The sequence below is a fragment of the Syngnathus scovelli genome, chromosome 5, assembly GCF_024217435.2.
Source record: "Syngnathus scovelli strain Florida chromosome 5, RoL_Ssco_1.2, whole genome shotgun sequence".
NCBI lineage: Eukaryota > Metazoa > Chordata > Actinopteri > Syngnathiformes > Syngnathidae > Syngnathus > Syngnathus scovelli.
The window spans coordinates 19,171,883-19,195,851 of NC_090851.1; the positions used below are offsets into that span (position 1 = coordinate 19,171,883).

The window sequence follows — 23,969 nt, forward strand, 5'->3', positions numbered from 1 at the left end:
GCAGAATATTGAGTCTTTTCTCGCGAGGAGTGCATTCAGACTTACAGCAATCCGACTACACTAAAAATCTGTTTTACACTCCTCGCTCTTTTTATTTGGAATGCCCTACCCACAGTGTGAGACGATTAGCCCTTAAGGGGGGGGGAAAGAGATTGTGGCTTCGTCTCGTAAGAAAAGAAACAAAAAGTAACGCACAAAGTGTTGCGTGCAGATATGGCTATATCAGCAAAACAGTTTAAGCGATATTCCGAGAGATAAAAAGAGAAAGTGACGTTCTTTAAGGAAGATCAGAAGGTTCATGACGCATTGTTTGACGTGTTGTTTTCACGATCTGTTCTGGTGGACGCTGAGCTGTCAGCAGCATCTTGTTTGACACAACCGTCATCTCGCCCCTGACCCAGCCGTAATCCTTCTGTTCTGTTGTACAAGATAAGAATAAGCAAGGCAAAGCAGCAAGCATACTGAACAGTAATATTGTGAATAAGTACTCATTAGAGAACGCATGATAACATATATATACAATTTTTCTAACAATTCCCTCCTGTTTATCATAAGTTCTCGGGGACTAACTTATCACCCATATGGCCACTTCAAAAGATTTTCAGCCAAGGGATCACATTTCGCAAGAACTAACTTACACTTGGGAGGAAATTGAGTCTTAATCGTCAAAGCCAGAGTCACGAAACAAATCGGATAGGTTTACCACAATGGATTCGCTGACAGAGTCGTCACTAGAGAAAGAACTCCCGTCGATCGAAAGGTCATCCCTTTGGAGTAACGGAAAAGTCTCAGCTGGTGGAGAGATAGCAGTTGTAATTAGCTTAATAATTAAGGATCGGAGACAAGGAATGCAGCAACATCCACACAGGGTCAAAATGGCAGAGAAAACGGCAATGGAGACCAGGACCGAGGAAAACAGGGTGCGGTACTTTCCGAACACATTCAACCAGTCGGTCCAAACCTCCGTGTTCACCCCACTGTGTTCCTTCATCCTCCCATTCAAGGTCCTCAGACCCTCAAGGGCCCGGGACAGGCTTCCGTCGGCTGCAGTATTATTTGGAATAAATGTGCAACATTGCTCACCAAACATGGCGCAGACACCGCCCTCTTTTGAGAGTAGCATGTCAAGGGCCATTCGATTCTGGAAAGCCATGAGGGAAGTAGCGGCCAGTTGGGAGTGGACCGCCTTGAAACTCGCCTCGGTCCAGTTTCCAAGCCTCTGCACGTTGTAGTGGATGTAGTTAATCCTGTCAACATTTTTGTTAAGAGTACACCACCAACACAGGGCGGATTCAAAACCAGCTGCTATCTGATTCACCAGCTTATACTCATCCGGTACTCCTCTAGGAACACCAATGGCGTCTATGTAAGTTGGATTAACTGCACCCTGCCATTCGGCGTTTCGCTTCGTTCTCGGCCAGTATTCGGGCACGACGGACTTAGCAAAAGATGTTAGATCATAAGAGGACATTGGTATCAAATGAACAGGAAACAATAGGGTTACCAAAGCGCAAATTCCAGAGCTGTTTAAAGGCAACCTATCATAAAGTTTGTTACTATTACACCAAAACCAAATATCACTACGAGCAATGGGCAAAAAAGGGGCAGTGACATTGGTCATGGACTCACACCATGGAGTAGGTAGGGCGCCGAGCTTCTCACCAGTACCAGGTAATCTAATGCATGTAAAATTACCCTTAGCTATATCGGACGAAAAAAAGGGGTTTATATTTTGTCATAGAGGCAACAGGGTAAACCTTATCCCATTTAAAACAATTATGAGTGGGTGAAATGGATGAGTTTAACATTAAAACAACAGCACACTTAGGAACTATATTTGCAAGTATTTTCAAAAGAGGTCTTGGACCCATACATGCAATGCAAATGGTGTTAGCCATTTTTGCGGCTTGCTCAGCCATAAGAAGCCAGTTGTTGGTTTGACCGCTTATTCCTGTGGAAGCTACAAAATAGCTGTCTATATCAGTGAGGAGCATACTTGTGATTTTTGCTCCTGCTGACAAGGTGTAATTATTTGTAACGGGACGGTCTGCGATCGACATTGTTTTATTAAGGCAAATAGCAATAGGAAAGTGAGGATCGATTCCAGAGGACCAGGCCCACAGTTGAAAACCCCAACAAGAAGTGTCAAACAAGGTGGCATTTGGAGGACGAATTTGACCATCAGGGAGTGTAAGAGTCAAAAGGAGGCTTGTGCCCTGATTCTTCAAAGTCACTCGTTTAGCAAAGAACACAGCCTCTTCACTGGAACCAGAGAGCGGGGTGACCATTTCGAAACCTTTCAAACTTTTCATAGGTAAAATAATAGAAGAAGATGTATTAGGAGCCACAGTAAACATTAATGAGTTATTGTAAGTCCAAGACAAAAGCCATGGTACGCAAGTTGGAACGCGGACGGTTTCTGGTGTACAAACAACATGATCGAAAGGGGATTTTTTGTTGCGCTTATGTCTAGCAATTTTTCCCCATGAGCCGTATTGATTAGAATCAGCGTTGGTAGTTGCCCGAGAGAAGAATGTTCGAGGCTCATGGTGCTCCATCCCTCCAAATAAAATAACCCCCGAAAAAAAAAATACAATGGTAACACAAACCAGCAAAAGCAACCAAAAACACATGGCAGACTTTGCGCAGGCCACAGCCGGATTAAAGTACTCACCAAATGACTCTCTAATGCTCATGTTTTTGGATCTCCTCAGAGTCAACACCCTGAGCTTCGGGTTGGTGTCTTGGAAATTGGCTTCTGCTAGCTTTCGTGTCAACCCTGGATCTTGGCACCAGGATCAGGCACTATTACCAGACTTTGCTCACCTTCCGTATTTAGGTTGGGTCTGCGGAGATCACCTTTTTACAATAAGATAAATGCAGAAAACAAATAAATGCAGAAAAAAAAAAATATTTTTTCCCTTCACATTTATGTAATTGGATATAAACAATATGTATTGTCTGAAGCGGATACAATGGAGTCGGGAACTTTCCTCTCTGAGGTCTTAAATTGCCTCGTGAAAAAGCTGCAAAACCGTATGTCGTATAAATAGCTTCAACTTGTTTCACCATACCCCCCGTCGAGACATGGGTGACCCCATGACTCGAAATAGCAGCCCATTTGAACAAGTTACGAGGCAAGACAGGTTTGCCCAAAGGTCACACAAAAAGACCATCAGTGTTTTTAGTTGCACCCCGTTTTTCCCAAGAGAGTCGTTCCTGGGAGGGGCTCTGAGACTGCATGTCAAGCAACACATCAGGGGAGATGTGTGACATCGAATCATGATCAGTGAGAGACGAGAGGACATGGAGCAGGCCTTCTGCAGCGGCCTTAGCGGATTTGTCAGCAAAAGCATTACCAAGAGAAACAGGATCAGATCTTGCAGTGTGAGCAGCACATTTGCAAACCGCCACCTTTAAAGGTAGCTGGACAGCGTCCAAAAGTTGAGTTAGTATGTGGAATGGGTGACGGGCTTCCCTGTAGAAGTTATCATGCAACGGTTGCTCCACTGCTGAGCAAAAACGTGCACTGTAGCAAAAGCATACTGACTATCAGTCCAGATAGTGACGGACTTGTTTGCAAACAATTTGCAGGCCCCAGTCAAAGCAATGAGCTCAGCGGCCTGTGCTGACATATAGGATGGCAGTTTAGCAGCCTCCAAGACTTCGTCGGCAGTAACAATGGCATACCCAGTAAGGGTCACTCCAGAATCATTTTTCTTAGAAGACCCATCAACAAAAACCACATCACCATCTGGCAGAGGCGTATCTTCCAAATCAGGCCGAGCCTTTGCAATCTGTTGGGCAGCATCGACACAATCATGGAATTCACCGTCGTCAGGAAGGGGAATGAGAGTGGCAGGAATGAGTGTCGTGCATCTTTCAACGGTCAGATGCAGCTGAGACAGCAACGTAGCCATGCAGGAAAGATGACATGCATGCGACAGAAAAGTCACTCACTCACTCACTCACTCACTCACTCACTCAGTCAGTCAGTCAGTCAGTCACTCACTCACTCACTCACTCACTCACTCACTCACTCACTCACTCACTCACTCACTCACTCACTCACTCACTCACTCACTCACTCACTCACTCACTCACTCACTCAATCTGACAATCAATTAATCAATCAATCAATCACACAGGTGTTAACTAATTTGTAATTATATTGCAAGCAATTCCTAATCCTACTTTACCTTTGTATAAGGCACAGGTGTCAAATTGTGCTTCATATTCATGTCATTACTCGAATTGCAAATTATCTTCCCTCTTAATAATGTTGTAAGTTTAAATATTAGACCAGTTTGTATTTGTCTGATTTGAAAGCGAGTTACTCGTCAGCTTGTTTTGCAACTCCCACAATATGAGGCGCTCACACATCTACTCGGGTATGACAGTCATACCGGCCCTCCAAAAGAAGCCATGACTACACCGCGGCCCTTGAACAAATGAGTTTGACACCCCTGGCACAAGGGATAGCCTTCTCATTGATCAATCGCGTATCTTAAATCATGCTTTTCCTCCTTTGAAGCGACTATGTACTTCAAACCCAAACGGCACCATTTTATAGGGAAAAATTTGTCGAATTTATTCGTTGTCGACATAATACTGGTCGCAAATTTGCATGTAGAGCATTTTTGAGTTGTTGATCATAGACATCAGTTGAACACTCTTTCTGGTCTGTGTCTAAAGTCTTCAAACAACTTATCTTGTTTTTGTTTAGTTCGGCCAATGTCTGTGTAATTTGCTCTACGTTGGAATTTTATTTTTATCCTGCCCAATAGTTGGTCAATTTGTATTTGTAATGGCACCCTGTTATATTCCAATGGACGGCCCTGGAGATCAAAAGGACTCCAGGTGCCTTTAACGCTTGCCCAATGTTTGGTTAAGGATGCCATGAAAACCTGTTGTACTTCATCACCTCTCAAATTATAGGAAGCAATGAGTTGTTTAATTTGGGGTACAAAGACGGAAAGGATGGTTCGCTTTGCCGTGCCACAACATCTGTCTTTGTAATTTGATCATTTTTCTCATCTTCATCACATTCTTAGCTGCGATTCTTAAGCGAGCTCGCGCTGACACTGTGTCATCATCTTCCTGTCTGTGCAACAGCAAGTTCTTTTTTATCTTTTCTTCGTCTTCCTTATCTTTCACTTTTCCTCTCATCTGGGAAAATGAGAATGTAATTTTGCTTTTTAATTTTTAATTTTAAGTCTTGCAAAATTGCTATATCCTTACTGCACCGAGATAAACTGTTAAACATATCTTTAAACAAAAACAATCTATGCTCCTGCAGAGACTCTTCAAAATGGGACCCAAATGTCAGATTACAAATCAAACCTCCTCCTTCACTCTCACATTTTTTGATAGAACAGTCTACTTAGCTAGACACTGTCATATCATACTAAATAATGGCCTGCAAATTAAATATAATGTTGTTGCTGTGGTCCCTCAAAACATGTGACTAGAATTTGGACAATTACTAACCCCCATCAATTGATAAATTATCTCCTCACTAAAGTCCTAGCCTGTTAACCTATCTGCATCAAGAAGACATTTGCAATGCAGGGGATTAGAGAATAATAATAACACCATTGATTTCTAATCATTAACCTAATTGTATCCAGTTCTACAATGTATGTTTTCTCTTACTCTCACATTTTTATGAGGGTTGGGCACTCTCCTCGTCGGATGAGTTTCTGCCCACAACCGTCATATTATTCTATAATTTCAAATTTTTACATTTAACAATGCAAATCTGATAAACCATTGTCTAGCACACCGTTTTCGTGCACCAATTTAGCGCAATTCCAACCTTTATAACGAACTGATACACAAAGACAAACATACACAGAAACAAACACACGGGCCCACAACATAGACATGACAATCTTCCCAGCTGATAACAAGGGTGGGGGAGCAACTGAAGTGCGGAGAGCCTCGCCACCGCCACGTCACATAATGCAATCCCCTCTGTCCAAAATATGCATTTGTCAAGATATTTTATATTTTCGGTGTCGACCCCTTGCATTTTAATTCATGTCGGGGTAGCGGCTTTTGTTTGCTATTTGATTTTCCCATGGTTTATTTCTCTAAATTTCAGAGTTGGCCATTCGAATGGCACCTACAGTGTCCGAAAGCCAACTTTATTCACCGGACAGTGGTAAAATATTCAATGAGTGGTAAGTCTCCTTTCCTCTGCTTTTACACAAAACCACTGTTTACATAAAGGAGAGCTCAAATGAGATCACTCTCAGTCAAACCATACACACACACACGATGCGCATCCTTATCGTCTCACAGGCAAGCAGGGGAGTCCGCCCTCCCGTGGATTTTAACAAACTCTTTAACCTTCCTATTGTGTAAGAAAAAACTTATTTTTGCCTTATTCTTAAAGTAGATATAAAACCTATCTTTTCATGGATAAAGAAGCCAAACCAGCTAAACAAGAGTTAAGAAAAACACCACAGATGGCAGCAGAAAGCTAACACATTAGGAAGGTTAAGTTAGGAGGCCCCACGACACCTCAGCGGAATTTAACTGCTCCAAATTACCTGTACTTCTTTAGAAAACAGATGGGTCCGCTCTCCCATGGAATTTAACTGACTTATCAGTCAGGGGACTCCATCATCCCAGCGGAATTTACTGTTTCTAATTGCACTTGATAGGGTCTAGAATTGTCAAGGTTTTAAGTGACCTCTTGTCACTGCACTTTCATTACTTTCAACAGAATCAAGATTCGTACTCACAGTCTGCTGGGCCTTCTCCTCGGATGATCTCGTCAACCACTCCGGCGTCCAGCTGACTGATCGAGTCAGCCCCGTGAAAAGGGTTTCCTCTATATGCCTTGGCCAAGGACTTGTCCTGGGTCGAAAAGTCAGCTGGAATCCCGAAATAGGTCTATTGAGACCCCGGAACGAGCCCCCAAAAATCTGTTAGGTTCAAAATCAGCAAAAGGATCAGCAGACAAAACCAGTGAGGCAGAATATTGAGTCTTTTCTCGCGAGGAGTGCATTCAGACTTACAGCAATCCGACTACACTAAAAATCTGTTTTACACTCCTCGCTCTTTTTATTTGGAATGCCCTACCCACAGTGTGAGACGATTAGCCCTTAAGGGGGGGGGGGGGGGAAGAGATTGTGGCTTCGTCTCGTAAGAAAAGAAACAAAAAGTAACGCACAAAGTGTTGCGTGCAGATATGGCTATATCAGCAAAACAGTTTAAGCGATATTCCGAGAGATAAAAAGAGAAAGTGACGTTCTTTAAGGAAGATCAGAAGGTTCATGACGCATTGTTTGACGTGTTGTTTTCACGATCTGTTCTGGTGGACGCTGAGCTGTCAGCAGCATCTTGTTTGACACAACCGTCATCTCGCCCCTGACCCAGCCGTAATCCTTCTGTTCTGTTGTACAAGATAAGAATAAGCAAGGCAAAGCAGCAAGCATACTGAACAGTAATATTGTGAATAAGTACTCATTAGAGAACGCATGATAACATATATATACAATTTTTCTAACAGTCCGCAAAGTCATGCACATGCTCACGTTAGACGGCCCTCTTGACGAGCAAGGATAAAACTCGAAAAGCGTACCGGTGTCGCGGTGTTGGCTCAGCCGGTGTAGCGTCACTACGGTGGGTGTTGACGCGATGTGATTTCTGCCCAGTGCTCTGAATGTCAAAGTGATGAAATTCAATGAAGCGCGGATAAACGGCCGGAGTAACTATGATTCTCTTAAGCATGTATGCCGGGGGTCATGGGCCATGGCAGTCGCCCAAGGGGAGCAGTTGGAGGCGGGCTGCTCCTCGGCTGTCAGTTGCGTCATGTAAGATTGCACCTCCACGTGGTGCCCGCTGGTAACGGCCGTGCGTTTCTTTACACACAGCGCATTAGGGGCCGGCTAACGCAATCAGCTTAGGGGGGAACTGCGCTCGCACATTACCCCCCCGCACAGTGCGTGACAAGGTTCCGCCCAGAATTGCCGTGCTGGCTCAACAAATCGGCAGGCGTGCAGTTATTTGAAAGGGGCTGCACGGCCTGGGCGACCTTCCTGAGCCGAAAGCTGAGAAATTCTCCCTGAGTGTAATGTCTCGGACTCTGCGGCAGTCTGATATCTCTGATGGTGGGGATGAAACTTTGAGACTGCGGGGGTGCCCGGGCTCCTGCCTGTTCCCGACGGGGGCTCATGTATATTCCCTCCCGAGGGTTGCTGAAGAGACCAAGCAGCCACATTTACCCTCTTCCGGCGGCGTGTTTGAGGTTGGGCACGTCGTGTGCGCTTCAACCTCTCCGATGGACACGGGGACCAACCACCGGATGATTGCTTGGGGTCCCCAACCGGCCTGTAGTCACTTCTACAGGCCACGGATGCGAAAACTCCTTTGGTTCGGAAGTCCGTATACACAGCTGCACAGGTCGGGGTCACAGTCAGTCTGGCCGTAGGAGCGGGTGGATACAGGCTGGCGAAGCCTCTGATAACTCCTCGGTGGACCATGGCGTCCGCCCTCTCGTAATGAGGGTAGGGTCGGCGGGCGTCGGATATGGGCCACAGCTCGTTGGGAGAGCCGGGTATGCAGTGCCCCACGGCCACTTTGATGCGGAGTGGACCGCGCGCGGCCGATGGTGGCATGGTGCATATGCTCGATGAGGGTAAGAGCATGTTGGGTGAAATGAGTGAGGAGGAATGGGAGGTCCCTGTGCGACGATACGGCAGGCAGCGAATGAATAATTGGACCGCTGCTGCGCTAGTCGAGGAAGTAGGTCGGGGGCCTGAACCGACCGAGTCGCCTGCTTCTGATGCCATGTCGGGTCGCGGGGCTGCATGGGTCGATCTTGGCTAGTGGGATGCTCAGTCGCGGACCCAGGCAGGAACGGGGATAGGCTCCCTGGGCTGGGTCCGGCGAGGAAGAAACTGCGAGGCTGTTTGCAACGTGTACGATTCGTGGAGTCACCCCCGAACTCTCAAGGAGTCCGACACCGGTTGTTGTAGCTGCTGGCTGCCCCTAGGGCTGGGTGCCACTGCGGGTGCGTACCTGTGGTGGCGGGGTAAGCCCCGCACCGACGACTGCGTTTATCGGCTACGAGGGAGCTTCTGTGACTCGGTTTCTTATGATCTTCTCCTGCATGTATTGGGGAACTAGGCGATATTGGGCATGGAATTGGGTGACTCGTCGCCCAAGTGTGGGCTGCTCGCAGGGTGGGTTGTGGCAGCACCTGTGCCCAACTCATATTTCTTAGCGTGGATTCTCTCATCCACGCGACTTGAACGCTAACGCCCGCATTCCTCTGGGACGCATGCCGCTGCGTCATGCCGACCCGTGCTAGGCCCTGACCCGAATGGTTGGTCTAATGGAGGGACGTTGTCTTACTCCTATGGGTGATTCACCGGACAGTGCTGAATACGGGTCTGCGACTAGGGGGTGCGGGTGGAAGGGAAGGGGCGGATAGTGCGACGCGGTGGTGTGGTCAGGCTGGTCCACGGTCTGGGCAGCCACCAACTCGGTGATGCGAGATGGCGAGAGGGGCCTCCAGGCTATCCGTCTTGACTCCCAAACAGGTCAGGTGCACCTGGAAACTCGGTCGGTCTTTTTGGCTGGGTGGTATGATCCTCAAACTAGCGAGGCGGTGCAGGGGCCTGCCTGGTGGTGTACTGACACTGGAGCGTGGATCCGGAGCGGTATGGGGAGCCGTTTCGGCTGCTGGTGCGGGCGCGTCGGTTGTTCCGAACCGCCCGTGTGTTGAAGGTCCAGCCCAGAGCGCCTTGGGTCTGGGCATGATGCGAGCCTCCGTTGTAACGAGGTACTCGGTTGTGGGACCTGCGATGCCTCAGGCTGTGAGGTATGTTAAGGACCCTGACCGGCTACGATCGCAAGTCGGTAGGTGTACGCTCCGCCGAGGGGTCATGGTGTGGGACAACTCGGGGAGATTCTGAGCTGGTCTGGAGGTATGTGAGCCTGTGGCCTGTAGGACCGGACGGTGGCGATGGGAAGTAGCCGATGTCGCTGCACATGGTGGTGGCCGGTTTAGGAGCGGCTTCTCTATTTGGCACCTTGAGGACCGTCGGACCTGCGTTGAGGGTCATCCGCTAGGGCGTAGGGGTGTTCCTACGGCGGGCATCGGCAGGTGGTGGTCAGAGCCTACTGGGACAGTCCAGGTTCTGAAGTTGGTGAGGTGGGGCTGGATGGGAAACAGCCGCACGGATCTTTCCGTCCTCGATAAGACTGGGGATCCCTCTGAGAACGTTATTCTTTTCGGCCCCAATGAATTCCTGGCGCTGCAGATGCTGCGTTTGATGTGCGGGCAGCCGTAAGGGAATTCGGGGTCAGATGGGAAGCGACTGCCGGTTGGATGGGCCGCGCTTTGGGTGAGGTTTTCCGTTTTGGATGGCTTACTAGAGTTGCAAATTGGAGATGGGTCCGGAACCGTGTAACGGCGGTCTGCCCCAGCGAGTGTCTGGGTGCGCTACCTCCGGGAGCGGGGATGGCTAGGGCGGTGGTTGGTAACAGAAGGCTGGATGGGGTCTCGATATGATTAGACTGCGGTTACTCTGTCCCATTTCGTGATAAATGCGACATATGGAGGATCGTCCGCGAACCATGCATAACGCTCACGTTAGATTGACGCCCTTGACGAGCAAGTATAAAACTCGAAAAGCTGACCGCCGCGCGCCGGCTCCGCCGGTATAGCCTCACTTGACATTTTTTCCACGGTTCATGGAGGCGACCGGGACCGCCGGGAGGCCGTGCGCACGAGCGAATTGGCCGTATAATGATCCAGCGGCCCCGGGTGATTACTATTAGGCTCCCCGGCCGGCATCGTGGAGCTCTGATGGTCCTCCGCGGGACTCGGAGCAGCCGGCGAGCTCGCGCACGCCGCCCGGCACCACCGGGAGGCCGTGCGCACGCGCCAGGTGGCCGGAAATAGCTCCAGCCGAGCGGATCGGCACTTTATCAGCACCGCGGATGAGATCGCGGAGCCTCATTCCACTTCCGGCGGCCGGCGCACTCACGCACGCCCCCCCGGACCACCGGGAGGCTGTGCGCACGCGCCGGGTGGCCGAAAATAGCTCCAGCCTAGGGGATCGGCACTTTAGAGGCATCGCGAATGAGATCGCGGAGCTTTATTCGACTTCCAGCGGGCCGCGCGCGCACGACGAGCGGCACTGGTGATCGCCCAGCTCCATCTGGTACCTTGCACGGCCCTCCTCTTCCCCCCGCGCAGACTTCCGGGCGCTCGGGTTGACTTTCCAGTGCTGCCGGTGAAACTGTAGCGGGGAGTTACTTCCCTCTGGCGGACACGGCGAGAAATTACACCAGCCGGCCAAACGGCGGGAGTAACTATATGTCCTATGAAGTCAAAATTCGGCACCATCATGTGGTGAAATTTGGAATTGCATCACATCCAATTTTGCCTGGGAACAAACAGATGAAAGAAATCTTAGTCTTAAATAAGCCACTCCTTCTCAAACAAGTAATTTTGCGCAGTAGACATTCTGTTAATATCTAGTATTTATACAAAGTCATAATTTAAATTGCTTTCAACCTTCATTCATCGGTTCAACCAACGTTACTCGCTCTTATTACCAACTTCTATCGATTTAACTAAGCCGTTAATACTTCCTATCAGGTCTCAAGTCAAGATTTGGCAAAATACAATTTCAGCAAATCCAATTTTGCCAGGGAACAAAAATAGATTAAATAAACTAAATAAGTCTTCTTCCCATTAAATAAATCAGAAAAGTCTGTCTTGTAACCAGTCCTCTTCAAACAAGTGAAGTCTGCCCATTTTGTGCCGTAGATTTTGTGTCTATGCCTAGTATTTATACAAAATCATAATTTAAACGACTTCATTCCTTCATTCACTTTGGAAATTTGGAATTGCAGTAAATCGAATTTTGCCAGGGAACAAAAATAGATCAATTAAACTACATAAGTCTTCTTCCCATTAAATAAATTAAAAAAGTCTGTCTTGTAACCAGTCCTTTTCGAACAAGTAAAGTCTGCCCATTTTGTGCCATAGATTTTGTGTGTTTGCCTAGTATTTATACAAAATCATAATTTAAAGGACTTCATTCCTTCATTCACTTTGGAAATTTGGAATTGCAGCACATCAAATTTTGCCTGGGAAGAAAAGTAGATTAAATAAATGTAATAAGTCTTACTACTTCCCATTAAATAAATTAAATGCGTCTTACTTGTTCCCACTCCTTTTCAAAAAAGTAGTTTAAAACGAGGGCCCTTCACTCAACCTTTAACCCTATTTATTCACCTTCTAGGCTAAGTGTTAAAGGCTAAGTGTTAAAGGCTGACTGTTAGAGGCTAAGTCCCAGAGGCTAGGCGCCAGATGCTAGTTTTTGTGGGCTGAAGTTTTAGTGGGGTTAGTGTGAATACAATACAAAAGAATAGAACAGAATACAATACAATAGAATACAATACATAGAATAAATTCAATAGCTCTTACTACTTCCCATTAAATAAATTAAATACGTCTTACTTGTTCCCACTCCTTTTCAAAAAAGTAGTTTAAAACGAGGTTCCTTCACTCAACGTTTAACCTCAACCCCGCACGTCACATTGTGTTGTATCTGTGAATGTTGGTTGTGGCCAAATGATAGTTTTCTTTCATTCGTTTAGGTTCCACGGTGTTTGTTGGCTAAATGTTTTCCACTGTCAGAAGGATGAAAATACAAAGTACAACGCTTGGAAGTGGGCGAAGACGTCACCAGTGAGTCCTTCCTTCCTATTTATTCACCTTCTCGGTGCTAGAGGCTAAGTGTTAGAGGCTAAGTGTTAGAGGCTAAGTGTTAGAGGCAACACAATACGAACAACACAACACAATACGAACAACTCAACACAATACGAACAACACAATACGAACAACACAACACAATATGAACAACACAACACAATACAAACAATACAACACAATACGAACAACACAAAACATTACGAACAACACAACACAATACGAACAACACAACGATACTGCACTGAACAACTCGATACTGCACTGAACAACACCATGCCGCACTGAACGACACCATGCCGCACTGAATGACACCATGCCGCACTGAACGACACCATGCCGCACTGAACAACACCATGCCACACTGAACAACACCATGCCGCACTGAACAACACCGTGCCGCACTGACCAACACCATGCCGCACTGAACAACACCATGCCGCACTGAACAACACCATCCCGCACTGAACAACACCATCCCGCACTGAACAACACGACGCCGCACTGAACAACACGACACCGCACTGAACAACACAACACCGCACAGCACAACACAATACCGCACTGAACAACACCATGCCGCACTGAACAACACCATGCAGCACTGAACAACACCATGCCGCACTGAACAACACCATGCCGCACTGAACAACACCATGCCGCACTGAACAACACCATGCCGTACTGAACAACACCATCCCGCACTGAACAACACCATGGCGCAATTAACAACACCATGCCGCACTGAACAACACCATGCCGCACCGAACAACACCATGCCGCAATGAACAACACCATGCCGCAATGAACAACACCATGCGCACTGAACAAAACCATGCCGCACTGAACAACACCATGCCGCAATGAACACCATGCCGCAATGAACAACACCATGCCGCAATGAACGACACCATGCCGCACTGAACAACACCATGCCGCACTGAACAACACCATGCCGCACTGAACAACACCATGCCGCAATGAACAACACCATGCCACACTGAAACAACACCATGCAGCAATGAACAACACCATGCCGCACTGAACAACACCATGCCGCACTGAACAACACCATGCCGCAATGAACAACACCATGCCGCACTGAACAACACCATGCCGCACTGAACAACACCATGCCGCACTGAACAACACCATGCCACAATGAACAACACCATCTCGCACTGAACAACACCATGCCGAACTGAACAACACCATGCCGCACTGAACACCACCATGCCACACTGATCAACACCATGCCGCACTGAACAACACCATGCCGCACTGAACAACACCATGCCGCACTGAACACCATGCTGCACTAAACAACACGACGCCACACTGAACAACACGACGCCGCACAGAACAACACAATACCGCACAGAACAACACAATACCGCACAGAACAACACAATACCGCACAAACAGTTTTAGATAATATTACGTCGCAGTCATGTGACGCGGACATGACGTCAATAGGCGGACCTCACGGCAAAATTATAATCCTTGGGCGTGGCTTGCAACAGGAAGTAGGAAAGCGGCAATGCTGGCAAACAAGACACAGCGGTTAGTAACACGACGACTAACAAGACAAATACTTTCGTTTTCAGCTTGCAACTTGACCGTACAAGGTAATTACAACTCATTGTTTTGAAAAATACGGGGTTTTTTTAGCCCTGAAAAGCGAGCGAGTGTGGCGTTTGGGAGGAACGTCGAACTCGGCGTCTGCTTCCTGCCACAGACGCCAAATTTTGATGATTATTTTGACTGGTCAACGGTTGTAAATTATTGCGTTGATTAAAAACTTAATTTAACTCTACTCTTAACTTTGCCGTTTCAGATATGCGGGTATTACATCGCAGGCATGTGCCGCGGAAATGACGTCAATAGGCTGAACTCTCGCCAAAATTCAAATCTGTGGTCGCAATGGCCTTGAGCGAGACAGCGGATACAAACACGATGATTAGCAACAGAAATATCTTTATTTTCTGCTTGCAAGTGGACTGTCTAGAGCAGTGGTTCCCAGGCTAGCGCCCCCTTGGCTCCCCAGTGAATTCCTAGCGCCCCCCCCCCCCCCCAGATTTGGTATGCTGCAATTTGAAAAGGGAAAGGTTAAACACAAATGTGTATTTGTGAACCAATTTATTTTTTAGCAGTTTTAACTGTTTCAGCAACATAGAATGGTAAATAAACATTCCACCAGTAACCTTTATTGTCTCACACTTAATATTAATGGGATGGATGTGCTTGGTGCAGGGACATAAGCTTCTCAACATCAGGCTGGAACTCGCTAAGAAGAAGTCGTAGATCCCCGCGGTCAGTAATTTTCAGCATTTTATCGCATTTCATAAATAGGCCTACTTAAAGACAAAAATGACAACATCGAAGGTATGAAAAGCAAGTTTACCCTCACGTATTCATTTTCTTCCATTTACTCACAGAAAATGGTGGCGGACGTGATCTAAGGCACGTCACCCTTGCCACCCACACAATGACACACGCGCGAACACGCATATATGCACACACATGCACACACAGGTACAAAGTCATATATGTACATTCGTAACAATATATATCAGTGAATGCACCACCCTAACCAGCTCAACACAACACGACGCGTTCTGGCGAGTCCCCAATTTCATGTTGACTTGAACTCAAGATGATGTTGACCGCCAGAATGCGGTTTTTATTATAAGATACAATTCTGAACATTATAAGCTTGAAATTACAAACCTGAGTTTTTGCTTTTGTAGTCTATGCTGTCTATGTAGTGACTACATAGACTTCGGACTGCCGCCCCCCTACCGCCCCATTCAACTTCTGACTTCGACTTCGGACTGCCGCCCCCCTACCGCCCCCTTCGTCCTCACCGCCCCCCCAGATCTTTCCACCGCCCCCAGGGGGACGGTACCGCCCACTTTGGGAACCACTGGTCTAGAGCGTACACGTAAGTACAACTCATTGTTGGCTGTATGTTTTCCACTGCAAGAAGAGGCTCGTATGATTGACCAGGAGCTACAATGGTGAGTACCCCTTTCGTCCTCAAATTATTTAAACACTTCCTATTTCATGTCTAACAGTACTCGATTTAACAAATAACCATAAATAAATACAGTGTGGGCACTCAAGTTAACATATGTGATTATACTGCCTAATATGTTTATCACAAATATGTCACTAATTACTAATATGTTTATTTGTTTATCACAACACCTTTGGACCGTCAGCAATCGTTTATTTCCCTTCATCTACATAGAGACAGAACGTTGGTGTCTTAAACATCTCATTCATTTCACCAAATAACTTCACGCAGGTGGATAACGGCCGTCTCTGTCACGCTATGTTGCGTGATGCAGTTTTGAAGAACCAAATGCATTTATTCAATGAATAACATAAGATCTATGTTTATGATGTTGTAAGTTACGGTACCGATTGAAGTTGAGTCCGAAGACAGTGGAAAACAGCGCTGCGTTTGTGCTCTCCAGGTACAAATGTTGTGATCCCTGACTGACGACCGGGCGAGACTCGAGTAAGAGATGTCCAAACAAGCTCCGGCAGGGCGGGCCAAGGCGGAGCGAACGGACGCCCTTCAAGCCGCCAATGACGAGCTGAGAGCCAAACTGATGGACGTCCAGTTAGAACTTCAGCAGGAGAAGAACAAGGTGAAAACCTCAACAGACAGACACTACCTGCCTCCCTGCCTGCCTGCATCCCTCCCTCCCTCCCAGTTTTCCCGATGTAGATTTGAAATGCGTGTGCCATGACTGTGTCAGCCTAATGCACCGAAGACGTCAGCACCACTAAGAATATCATCACCCGGGGCAACCAACGACCCTGGATGACTGAGGAGGTACGTCAAACGCTACGAGCGCGGAACTCTGCCTTCAAGTCTGGCGACAAGGAGACACACCGAGGACAGCGAGAGCCAACTTGAACCGTGCCATCAGGGTAGCGAAGCGAGACCACAGTCGAAAAATTCTGGATCGTTTCCACGACGCCAACAACACCAGGAGTATGTGGCAAGGCATACGGGCGATTACAGACTACAACTCACCCTCCCCCCCGGTGGGTGAAGTTGATGCTGACTTCCTAAATGGTTTAAATAACTTCTTTATGAGGTTTGAGGCACTAAACGGCACTCCAGCAGTTAAAACTGTACCCCATCAGGAAGAGGAGGTACTCTGCCTTGGCTCCGCCGATGTGTTGAAGACTGTTGGGTCTAAACACGATTAGACATTAAATCACTCGCTCTAATGAAGAGGAGAACACAACCAGAACAGGTTTACTCGCGAGGAGAACGATAGAGAAAGCAATCTCAGTTACAACCTCCATCAGTTCTGAGTCCTTACTCCACGTGCCCCTCTTTTTAATGTTATGGTTGCCCTGGTTACAGAGGCGTTGCTACACTAAGGGAGGGGAGATTGTGTCCGTAGCAACGCTGATTAGCTAAATAATGTAGTGTGGTGTGAATTAGCACTTCATTGTTGGCTCGTGACCCCCCCGCAGAGGCCATTCCCTTTCCTCAACCAGCCGTCTTCTCTCACAGTTGGTTGACTCGTCCTCGACTGTGATCAAATACCTTGAAGCACGTTGATTGCCGCTTTGCTGTGGAACAAATGCAACTAAACCTTTGCTAACTTTATCTACTTGGTAAATTAACACACAATAAAAATAAGTAACTTGTCCTAAACACTTCAACACAGATTAAGCAAACGTGAGGTAACTGGTATGCAGTTCCAGTGCGAGGGCGCCCTCACAGCGCCCAAGCGCTGCGGTGCAGCACCCTTTCGGCACAGGGGGGAAACCTGTCATCCCAGGTACCTCTTGGCAGGGCACAGCGCCCACTCGCTGTAGCACCCTCTCAGTGCAGCGCACGCGCCCTCTCGGCGCAGCGCCCTCTCGGCGCAGTGCGTGCGTGTCCTCTCGGCGCACACTCGGCGCGGCTTCTTGCAGCAGCGCTCGCAGCGCGGGATCCCTGTCGTCGCAGCGCTCTCTTGACGCAGCGTCCTCTTGGCGCAACACCCTCTCGGCGCAGCGCTCTTGCCTCTTGCCGCAAAGCACCCTCGTCCCGCCATCACAGCGCAGTGTCCAATCAGAGCGGCGCAACCCTTGACGCAACACGGCGCCTTCTCGGCGCGGCGTGACACGGTGCCCTTTTGGAGCAGCGTGGCGCCTTCCTGGTGCGGCACGGCGCCCTCTAGACACCGTGCCCTCCCGGCGTAGCGCACGCACGTTCTCTGGGTGCAGCGCACACTCTGCGCAGCACGCTTGACCTGTCAGAACAGTGCCCTCTCGGCACAGCGTGCCTGTGCTGTCGACGCAGTGCACTCCTGGTGCAGCACGCGTGCGCCATCTTGGCGCACCCTGGGCCCGCCCTCAAGGCCCAGCACTAACAGCACGCGCACCCTCTCGGTCCAGCACCCTCTTGGTGCAGGGCCCTCTGGGTGCAGCGTCCTCTCAGTGTGGCGCCCTCACGGCGCGCGGCCTCTAGGTGCGGTGTCTCTCACCCCAAGGCCCATCGCCACGGTGCGGCTCATTCTCGGTGCGGCATGGCGACCTCTCGACGCGCACCCCCTCGGCGCACCGCTCGGGCCCTCTAGCTGCTGCGCCCTCTCGGCGCCGCGCAGTGCCGTTTCGGCGCAGCGCTTGCAGGTTAGCGCTCGCAGCGTGTGCACCCTCTCGACGCAGGGCCCTCTCGGCACTGCGGCGAGAGGGAGCACGAGCTGCGAGAAGGCACCGCGTCACACCAAGAGGACGCCGCCGCGAGACCCGGCACATTATCCTCTCGGTGCAGCCCATGTGCCCTCTCGGCTCATTGCCCACTCGGCGTAGCGCTCTTGGCACAGCGCCGAGAGCGAGCTTCGCCGAGTGGGCACTGTGCTGAGAGAGCTCGCATGCTCCGCCGAGAGGATGATGCGCCAAAAGGGCCCACACGCTCCGCCGACAGGGCGCCGCGCCGAGTTGGCGCTGCGGCGAGAGGACTACGCGCCATGAGGGTGCTGCGCCATGAGGGCCCTTTGGGGCGCCCTCGTGGTGCACTCACGGCACCCTTTGCAACACCCTCGTGGCACCATCTCCGTCTCTGCACAGCGCCAACTCGGCACAGCACGCGCGCGCGCCCTCTCGGCGCCGAGAGGACCTAGTGCTAGGAGGGCCCCGCGTCGAGAGGGCGCGCGCGCTGTGCCAAAAGGGCCTGCTCACTCCGCCGACAAGGCGCCGCGCTGGGTTGGCGCTCCGCCGGGAGGACTACGTGCAATGAGGGTGCTGCACCATGAGGGTGTCGCCCATTTGGGGCACCCTCCAGGCTTTGCAGCACCCTCGGGGCGCCCTTGCGGCACCCTCTCCGCCTTCTCGGCGCAGCGCCAACTCGGCACTGAGAAGACACAATGCCAAAAGGGCCCTGTGCCGAGAGGGTGCGCGCGCTGCGCGAAAACGGCCCGCGCGCTCCGCCAACAGGGCGCCGCGCCGAGTTGGCCATCTCAGCGCAGCGCCGACTCGGCGCAGCACCGTCTCAGCGCAGCACAATCCGTTCCAGAAGGCGGTTCGAGAAGTGAATCGGTCAAATTTCGAATCTATTTTCCCCATTACAAATAATGGAAAAAGATTTAATCCGTTCCAAGACTAAAACAAAACATCTTTTTTAAGCATTTTGCGCTATTTTGTCCGATCACGCAACTGCAGCGCACCACCAAACGCGTAACCTTAGGACGCCACCGACGGCAACACTGCATTATTGTGACAGAGCCGTCGCTGAAATTTAGAAAATATTCTTAAAGTCCTGATGTACAAACCAAAATTTAAGTGGACCTCAGGGTGCAGGGAGCTTAATTTGGTCTGATCGGGCAACCGCAGTGCGCCGGGCACTATCTGTCGCATTGCTTTAAGAGCATCTTTGTGTTTCAGGATGGCTTTACTGCTCCCACTTGCTTTCTTTAGAGGCATGATTGGGGTTTAATACAATCCTCAAAGTAACGAAAATACAATAACGAGCGGAGACAGTCTCCATCCGGGCCGTGCAGTCCGATTTTCTCGGGTCCTTTCAGCTCATCTCGCGAGGTTCGACCACCGAATTTTGTTTAACAACCGAAGCAAAGAAATTTCGAATTTTTCGTTCGAATTCCGATTTGTTCGAGAACCGGGACATTCCAAAACCGAGGTTTGACTGTAACAGTAAATATATTGGAGCGAACCGGATATGAGCGAACGCTGGTGCGTCTTGCTGCCGCTGTTCTCCGATCATTTTCTTTAAAGATTTGCTCTGATATTGTGCACATTCTGCATTAAACCACAAAACCTTGATGGATGTTTGGCTTCATTCTGGGTTAATTTCCTGGCGGACCTGTCTGTCTGGAGCATGTCTTTGACCGCCTTGATCAGGGGTCGGCAACCAAAAATGTTCAAAGAGCCATATTGACCCCCCCCCCCCTCCCCCAAAAAGAAATAACTGTCTGGAGCATCAAAAATCGAAATGCTTTTTATAAGCATATAATACATGAACTATTTTTGGCCCAGCCATCGCGGTAAGAGTCAAAGTCAAAGTCAAAGTCAGCTTTATTGTCAATTTCTCCACATGCCAAAGACACACAAAGAAACCGAAATTTCGTTCCCCCCTATCCCACGGTGACAAGACATGGCTCACAACAGACAAACAAGTAAACAAGTATAACAAAAGCGTGCTGAATAAATAATGAATAAATAACACAACAATAAATAAATAAGTAAGAGGAGCAGAAAAAAAAAAAAAGGAGCAAGTGCGCGTACAGCAGACATTCCCGAAAATAGCGCAACAGTGCCGCACGCTACGCAGAAGGGGGTAGCGAGTTCAGGGCCCTAACAGCCTGGAGAAAGAAGCTGTTGGCGAGTCTGGTGGTACGGAGGACAAATATAAGGCATAGACATGAATTTGGTTTGGTCTGCATGTGATCACCTTTGTGAATGAGCTCCTGCCATTTATGGATTGCACACAGGTGTGTAACCACACCCACACTCACTGGGTCACAGGGTCAATTAGGGACATGACATATCCATAGTCCATAGTTCAGTTACCAAATAGAAAACATACAAATTTCTCCATCCTGACTTTATCAACAGACTTACTAAAAACATCGGCCACTATATCACCCGTAGGGCAATAGAGAAGAAGAATTTTCCCTTCTGAAATAACAGACCAAACAAAATGGTATCTGATGTCAATATGTTTGCATCGCTTTCGACACACAGGGTTTTTGGAGAGAGCAATAGCACCCTGATTTTCCTCAAAAACAGTCACAGGTATAAAGTTCAAAGTATTGTCCATTCCTTTCAATAGGTTAACCAGATATAAGCTTTCTTGAGTTGTTGCAGACAGAGCCATGTATTCGGCCTCACAGGTAGATAAGGCGACTGTGGGCTGTTTCTGAGATTTCAAGGAAACAATAGCCCCAGCCTCAGACAAACTAAAGCAGTAACCAGTAACACCGTGCCGGTCATTCTGGTCAGCTGCCCAGTCTGCATCACTATAGGCAACAAGCTTCAAGTTTACATTTTGCTTTTTATAGCAGAACTCCTGGTCCAGAGTGCATTTCAAACATCTCAGAACATGTTTAGGTGCCACCCAGTGCTGTTCTTTAAGTTCAGACAAGTATTGGGATAATTTACCAACAACAAAACTTCACATTACTCACTGCAAGAAAATCGTCAACCCAAATAATCAACAGGATTCTGTCATTTCCAGTTTCGTCCTAACTGTTTCAAACCAAACAGTGACTTATTGAGCTTACACACTAGTTTCTCTCCTGTTTTAGATTTAACCTCAAACACTTCAGGCTGCTCCATGTAAATCACACAGTCTGTAGAGCATGGAGAACTTCTGTTTTAACATTCATCCGATGTAGCACTAAATTGTACTGTACTGCGAGCTGCATCAAAATAGGAACAGAAGTCATATCAGCAGTTGGTGAGGTTTCATTGTAGTCTAATCCTGCCACTTGACTACAACCTTTTGCTACATATCTGGTAAAGTCGTCAAAGTAAAAGTATTGTTCTCTATTAGAGAGTCTATTTCCTCTTTCATAGCTTTGGCCCACTGCTTATAGTCTAATCCTGCCACTTGACTATAACCTGCTCGTCAAAGTAAAAGTGTCGTTCTCTATTAGAGACTCCATTTCCTCTTTCATAGCTGTGGCCCACTGCTTTGATTTAGAAGAGCTCAAAGCTTCTTTTGGGGTTCGTGGGACATCACAAGTCACACGATAACAATAATCAATACTTGTGAATGCTTCATCACATTTGACCTCATAATCACAATCTGAATAATATTGAGGGGCTCTCCTCTCGCTTTGGATAACGTCCACTCTGGCTGCTCTCACCATCACATTTTAAGTTTGAATCACAAAACTCTATTTTTACATCAGGTGGGATTGGTTGTGTCTCATCCAGTTTTGGTTGTGGGGTCTCCACCCTCTTTCTAGACTCAAAATGTTCATACAGGTCATCTGTCTGTCACATTCAATAAAACCTTTTGTAACAAACTTCACCAGTCTATTTTTGGTTACTTTCTCTGTCTCTGGATAGAAAATAAGATATGCTGAACTGTTTTGGTCATAGCAAACAAATTCATATGAATATCAAAACCCGTACCATTTTTATAGATGAGCTGATTCTGTCCCTCCTTGAAGATGACTGTCGCTACTTGCGCTGTAGCCGATTTAACAGAAAAGATCATTATGGCACATAGAGCGCCTCCATCAGGAACATATCCACAACGCGGCCTTTACCGTCTCTCAAGCGCAACTTGGCGTGCGTGAGTGCACCGGCCGTCGGAAGTCGAATGAAGCTCCGCGATCTCATCCACGTTGCTTATAAAGTGCCGATCCGCTCGGCTGGAGCTATTTTCTGCCACCAGGCGCGAGCGCACGGCCTCCCGGTGGTCCCGGGCGGCGTGCGTGAGTGCACCGGCCGCCAGAAGTCGAATAAGGCTGCGCGATCTCATCCGCGGTGCTTATAAAGTGCCGATCCGCTCGGCTGGAGCTATTTTCGGCCACCTGGCGCGTGCGCACGGCCTCCCGGTGGTGCCGGGCGGCGTGCGCGCCGGCTGCTCAAAGTCCCGCGGAGGACCATCAGAGCTCCATGACGCTGGCCAGGTAGCCTAATAGTAATCACCCGGGCCTGCTGGGGCATTATTCGGCCACATCGCTCGTGTGCACGGCCTCCCGGTGATCCCGGTCGCCTCCACGTACCGTTAAAAGAATGTCAAATGAGCCTACCTTAAGAGAGTTATAGTTACGCCCGCCGTTTGGCCGCTTAAAGTGTTATCGGACGCGGAGCAATGCGAGTGTGCGCTAAGTGCGAGAAGTGGTGTAATTTTTCACCGTGTCCGCCAGAGGGACGTAATTCCCCGCCGAAAATAGCTCCAGCCGAGCGGATCAGCACTTTATAAGCACCGCGGATGAGATTGTGGAGCCTCATTCGACTTCCGGCGGCCGGCGCACTCAAGCACTCCGCCCGGGACCACCGGGAGGCCGTGCGCACGCGCAAGGTGGCCGAAAATAGCTCCAGCCTAGCAGATCGGAACTTTATAAGCACCGCGGATGAGATCGCGGAGCGTCATTCGACCTCCGGCGGCCGGTGCACTCACGCGCGCCGCCGGGCACCACCGGGAGGCCGTGCGCACGCGCCAGGTGACCGAAAATAGCTCCAGCCGAGCGGATCAGCACTTTATAAGCACCGCGGATGAGATCGCGGAACCTTATTCGACTTCCAGCAGCCGGCGCACTCACGCACGCCGCCCGGGACCACCGGGAGGCCGTGCGCACGTGCCAGGTGACCGAAAATAGCTCCAGCCGAGCGGATCAGCACTTTATAAGCACCGCGGATGAGATCGCGGAACCTTATTCGACTTCCAGCAGCCGGCGCACTCACGCACGCCGCCCGGGACCACCGGGAGGCCGTGCGCTCGCGCCGGGTGGCCGAAAATAGCTCCAGCCGAGCGGATCGGCACTTTATAAGCACCGCGGATTAGATCGCGGAGCCTCATTCGACTTCCGGCGGCCGGCGCACTAACGCGCGCCGCCCGGTACCACCGGGAGGCCGTGCGCACGCGCCAGGTGGTCGAAAATAGCTCCAGCCGAGCGGATCGGCACTGTATAAGCACCGCGGATGAGATCGCGGAGCCTCATTCGAATTCCGGAGGCCGGCGCACTCACGCACGCCGCCCGGGACCACCGGGAGGCCGCGCGCACGCGCCAGG

General features: G+C 49.2%; 1 protein-coding gene across 9 annotated transcripts in view; it reads left to right on the forward strand.

Moving 5' to 3' along the window:
• Positions 1–23,969, forward strand: part of tmem176 (transmembrane protein 176) — a 276,282-nt gene that overhangs the window by 221,112 nt on the left and 31,201 nt on the right. For 5 of the 9 annotated variants that reach the window (XM_068650701.1, XM_068650694.1, XM_068650699.1 and 2 more), the window contains 2 exons: positions 12,634–12,724; positions 14,222–14,948. In XM_068650701.1, coding sequence (XP_068506802.1) covers positions 12,634–12,681 — 48 coding nt within the window. In that variant the 3' untranslated portion in view covers positions 12,682–12,724; positions 14,222–14,948. Of the gene's footprint in view, positions 1–12,633; positions 12,725–14,221; positions 14,949–15,495; positions 16,405–23,969 lie in introns of those variants that run through there. The other 4 variants (XR_011086845.1, XR_011086846.1, XM_068650695.1 and 1 more) reach the window with 4 other exon arrangements.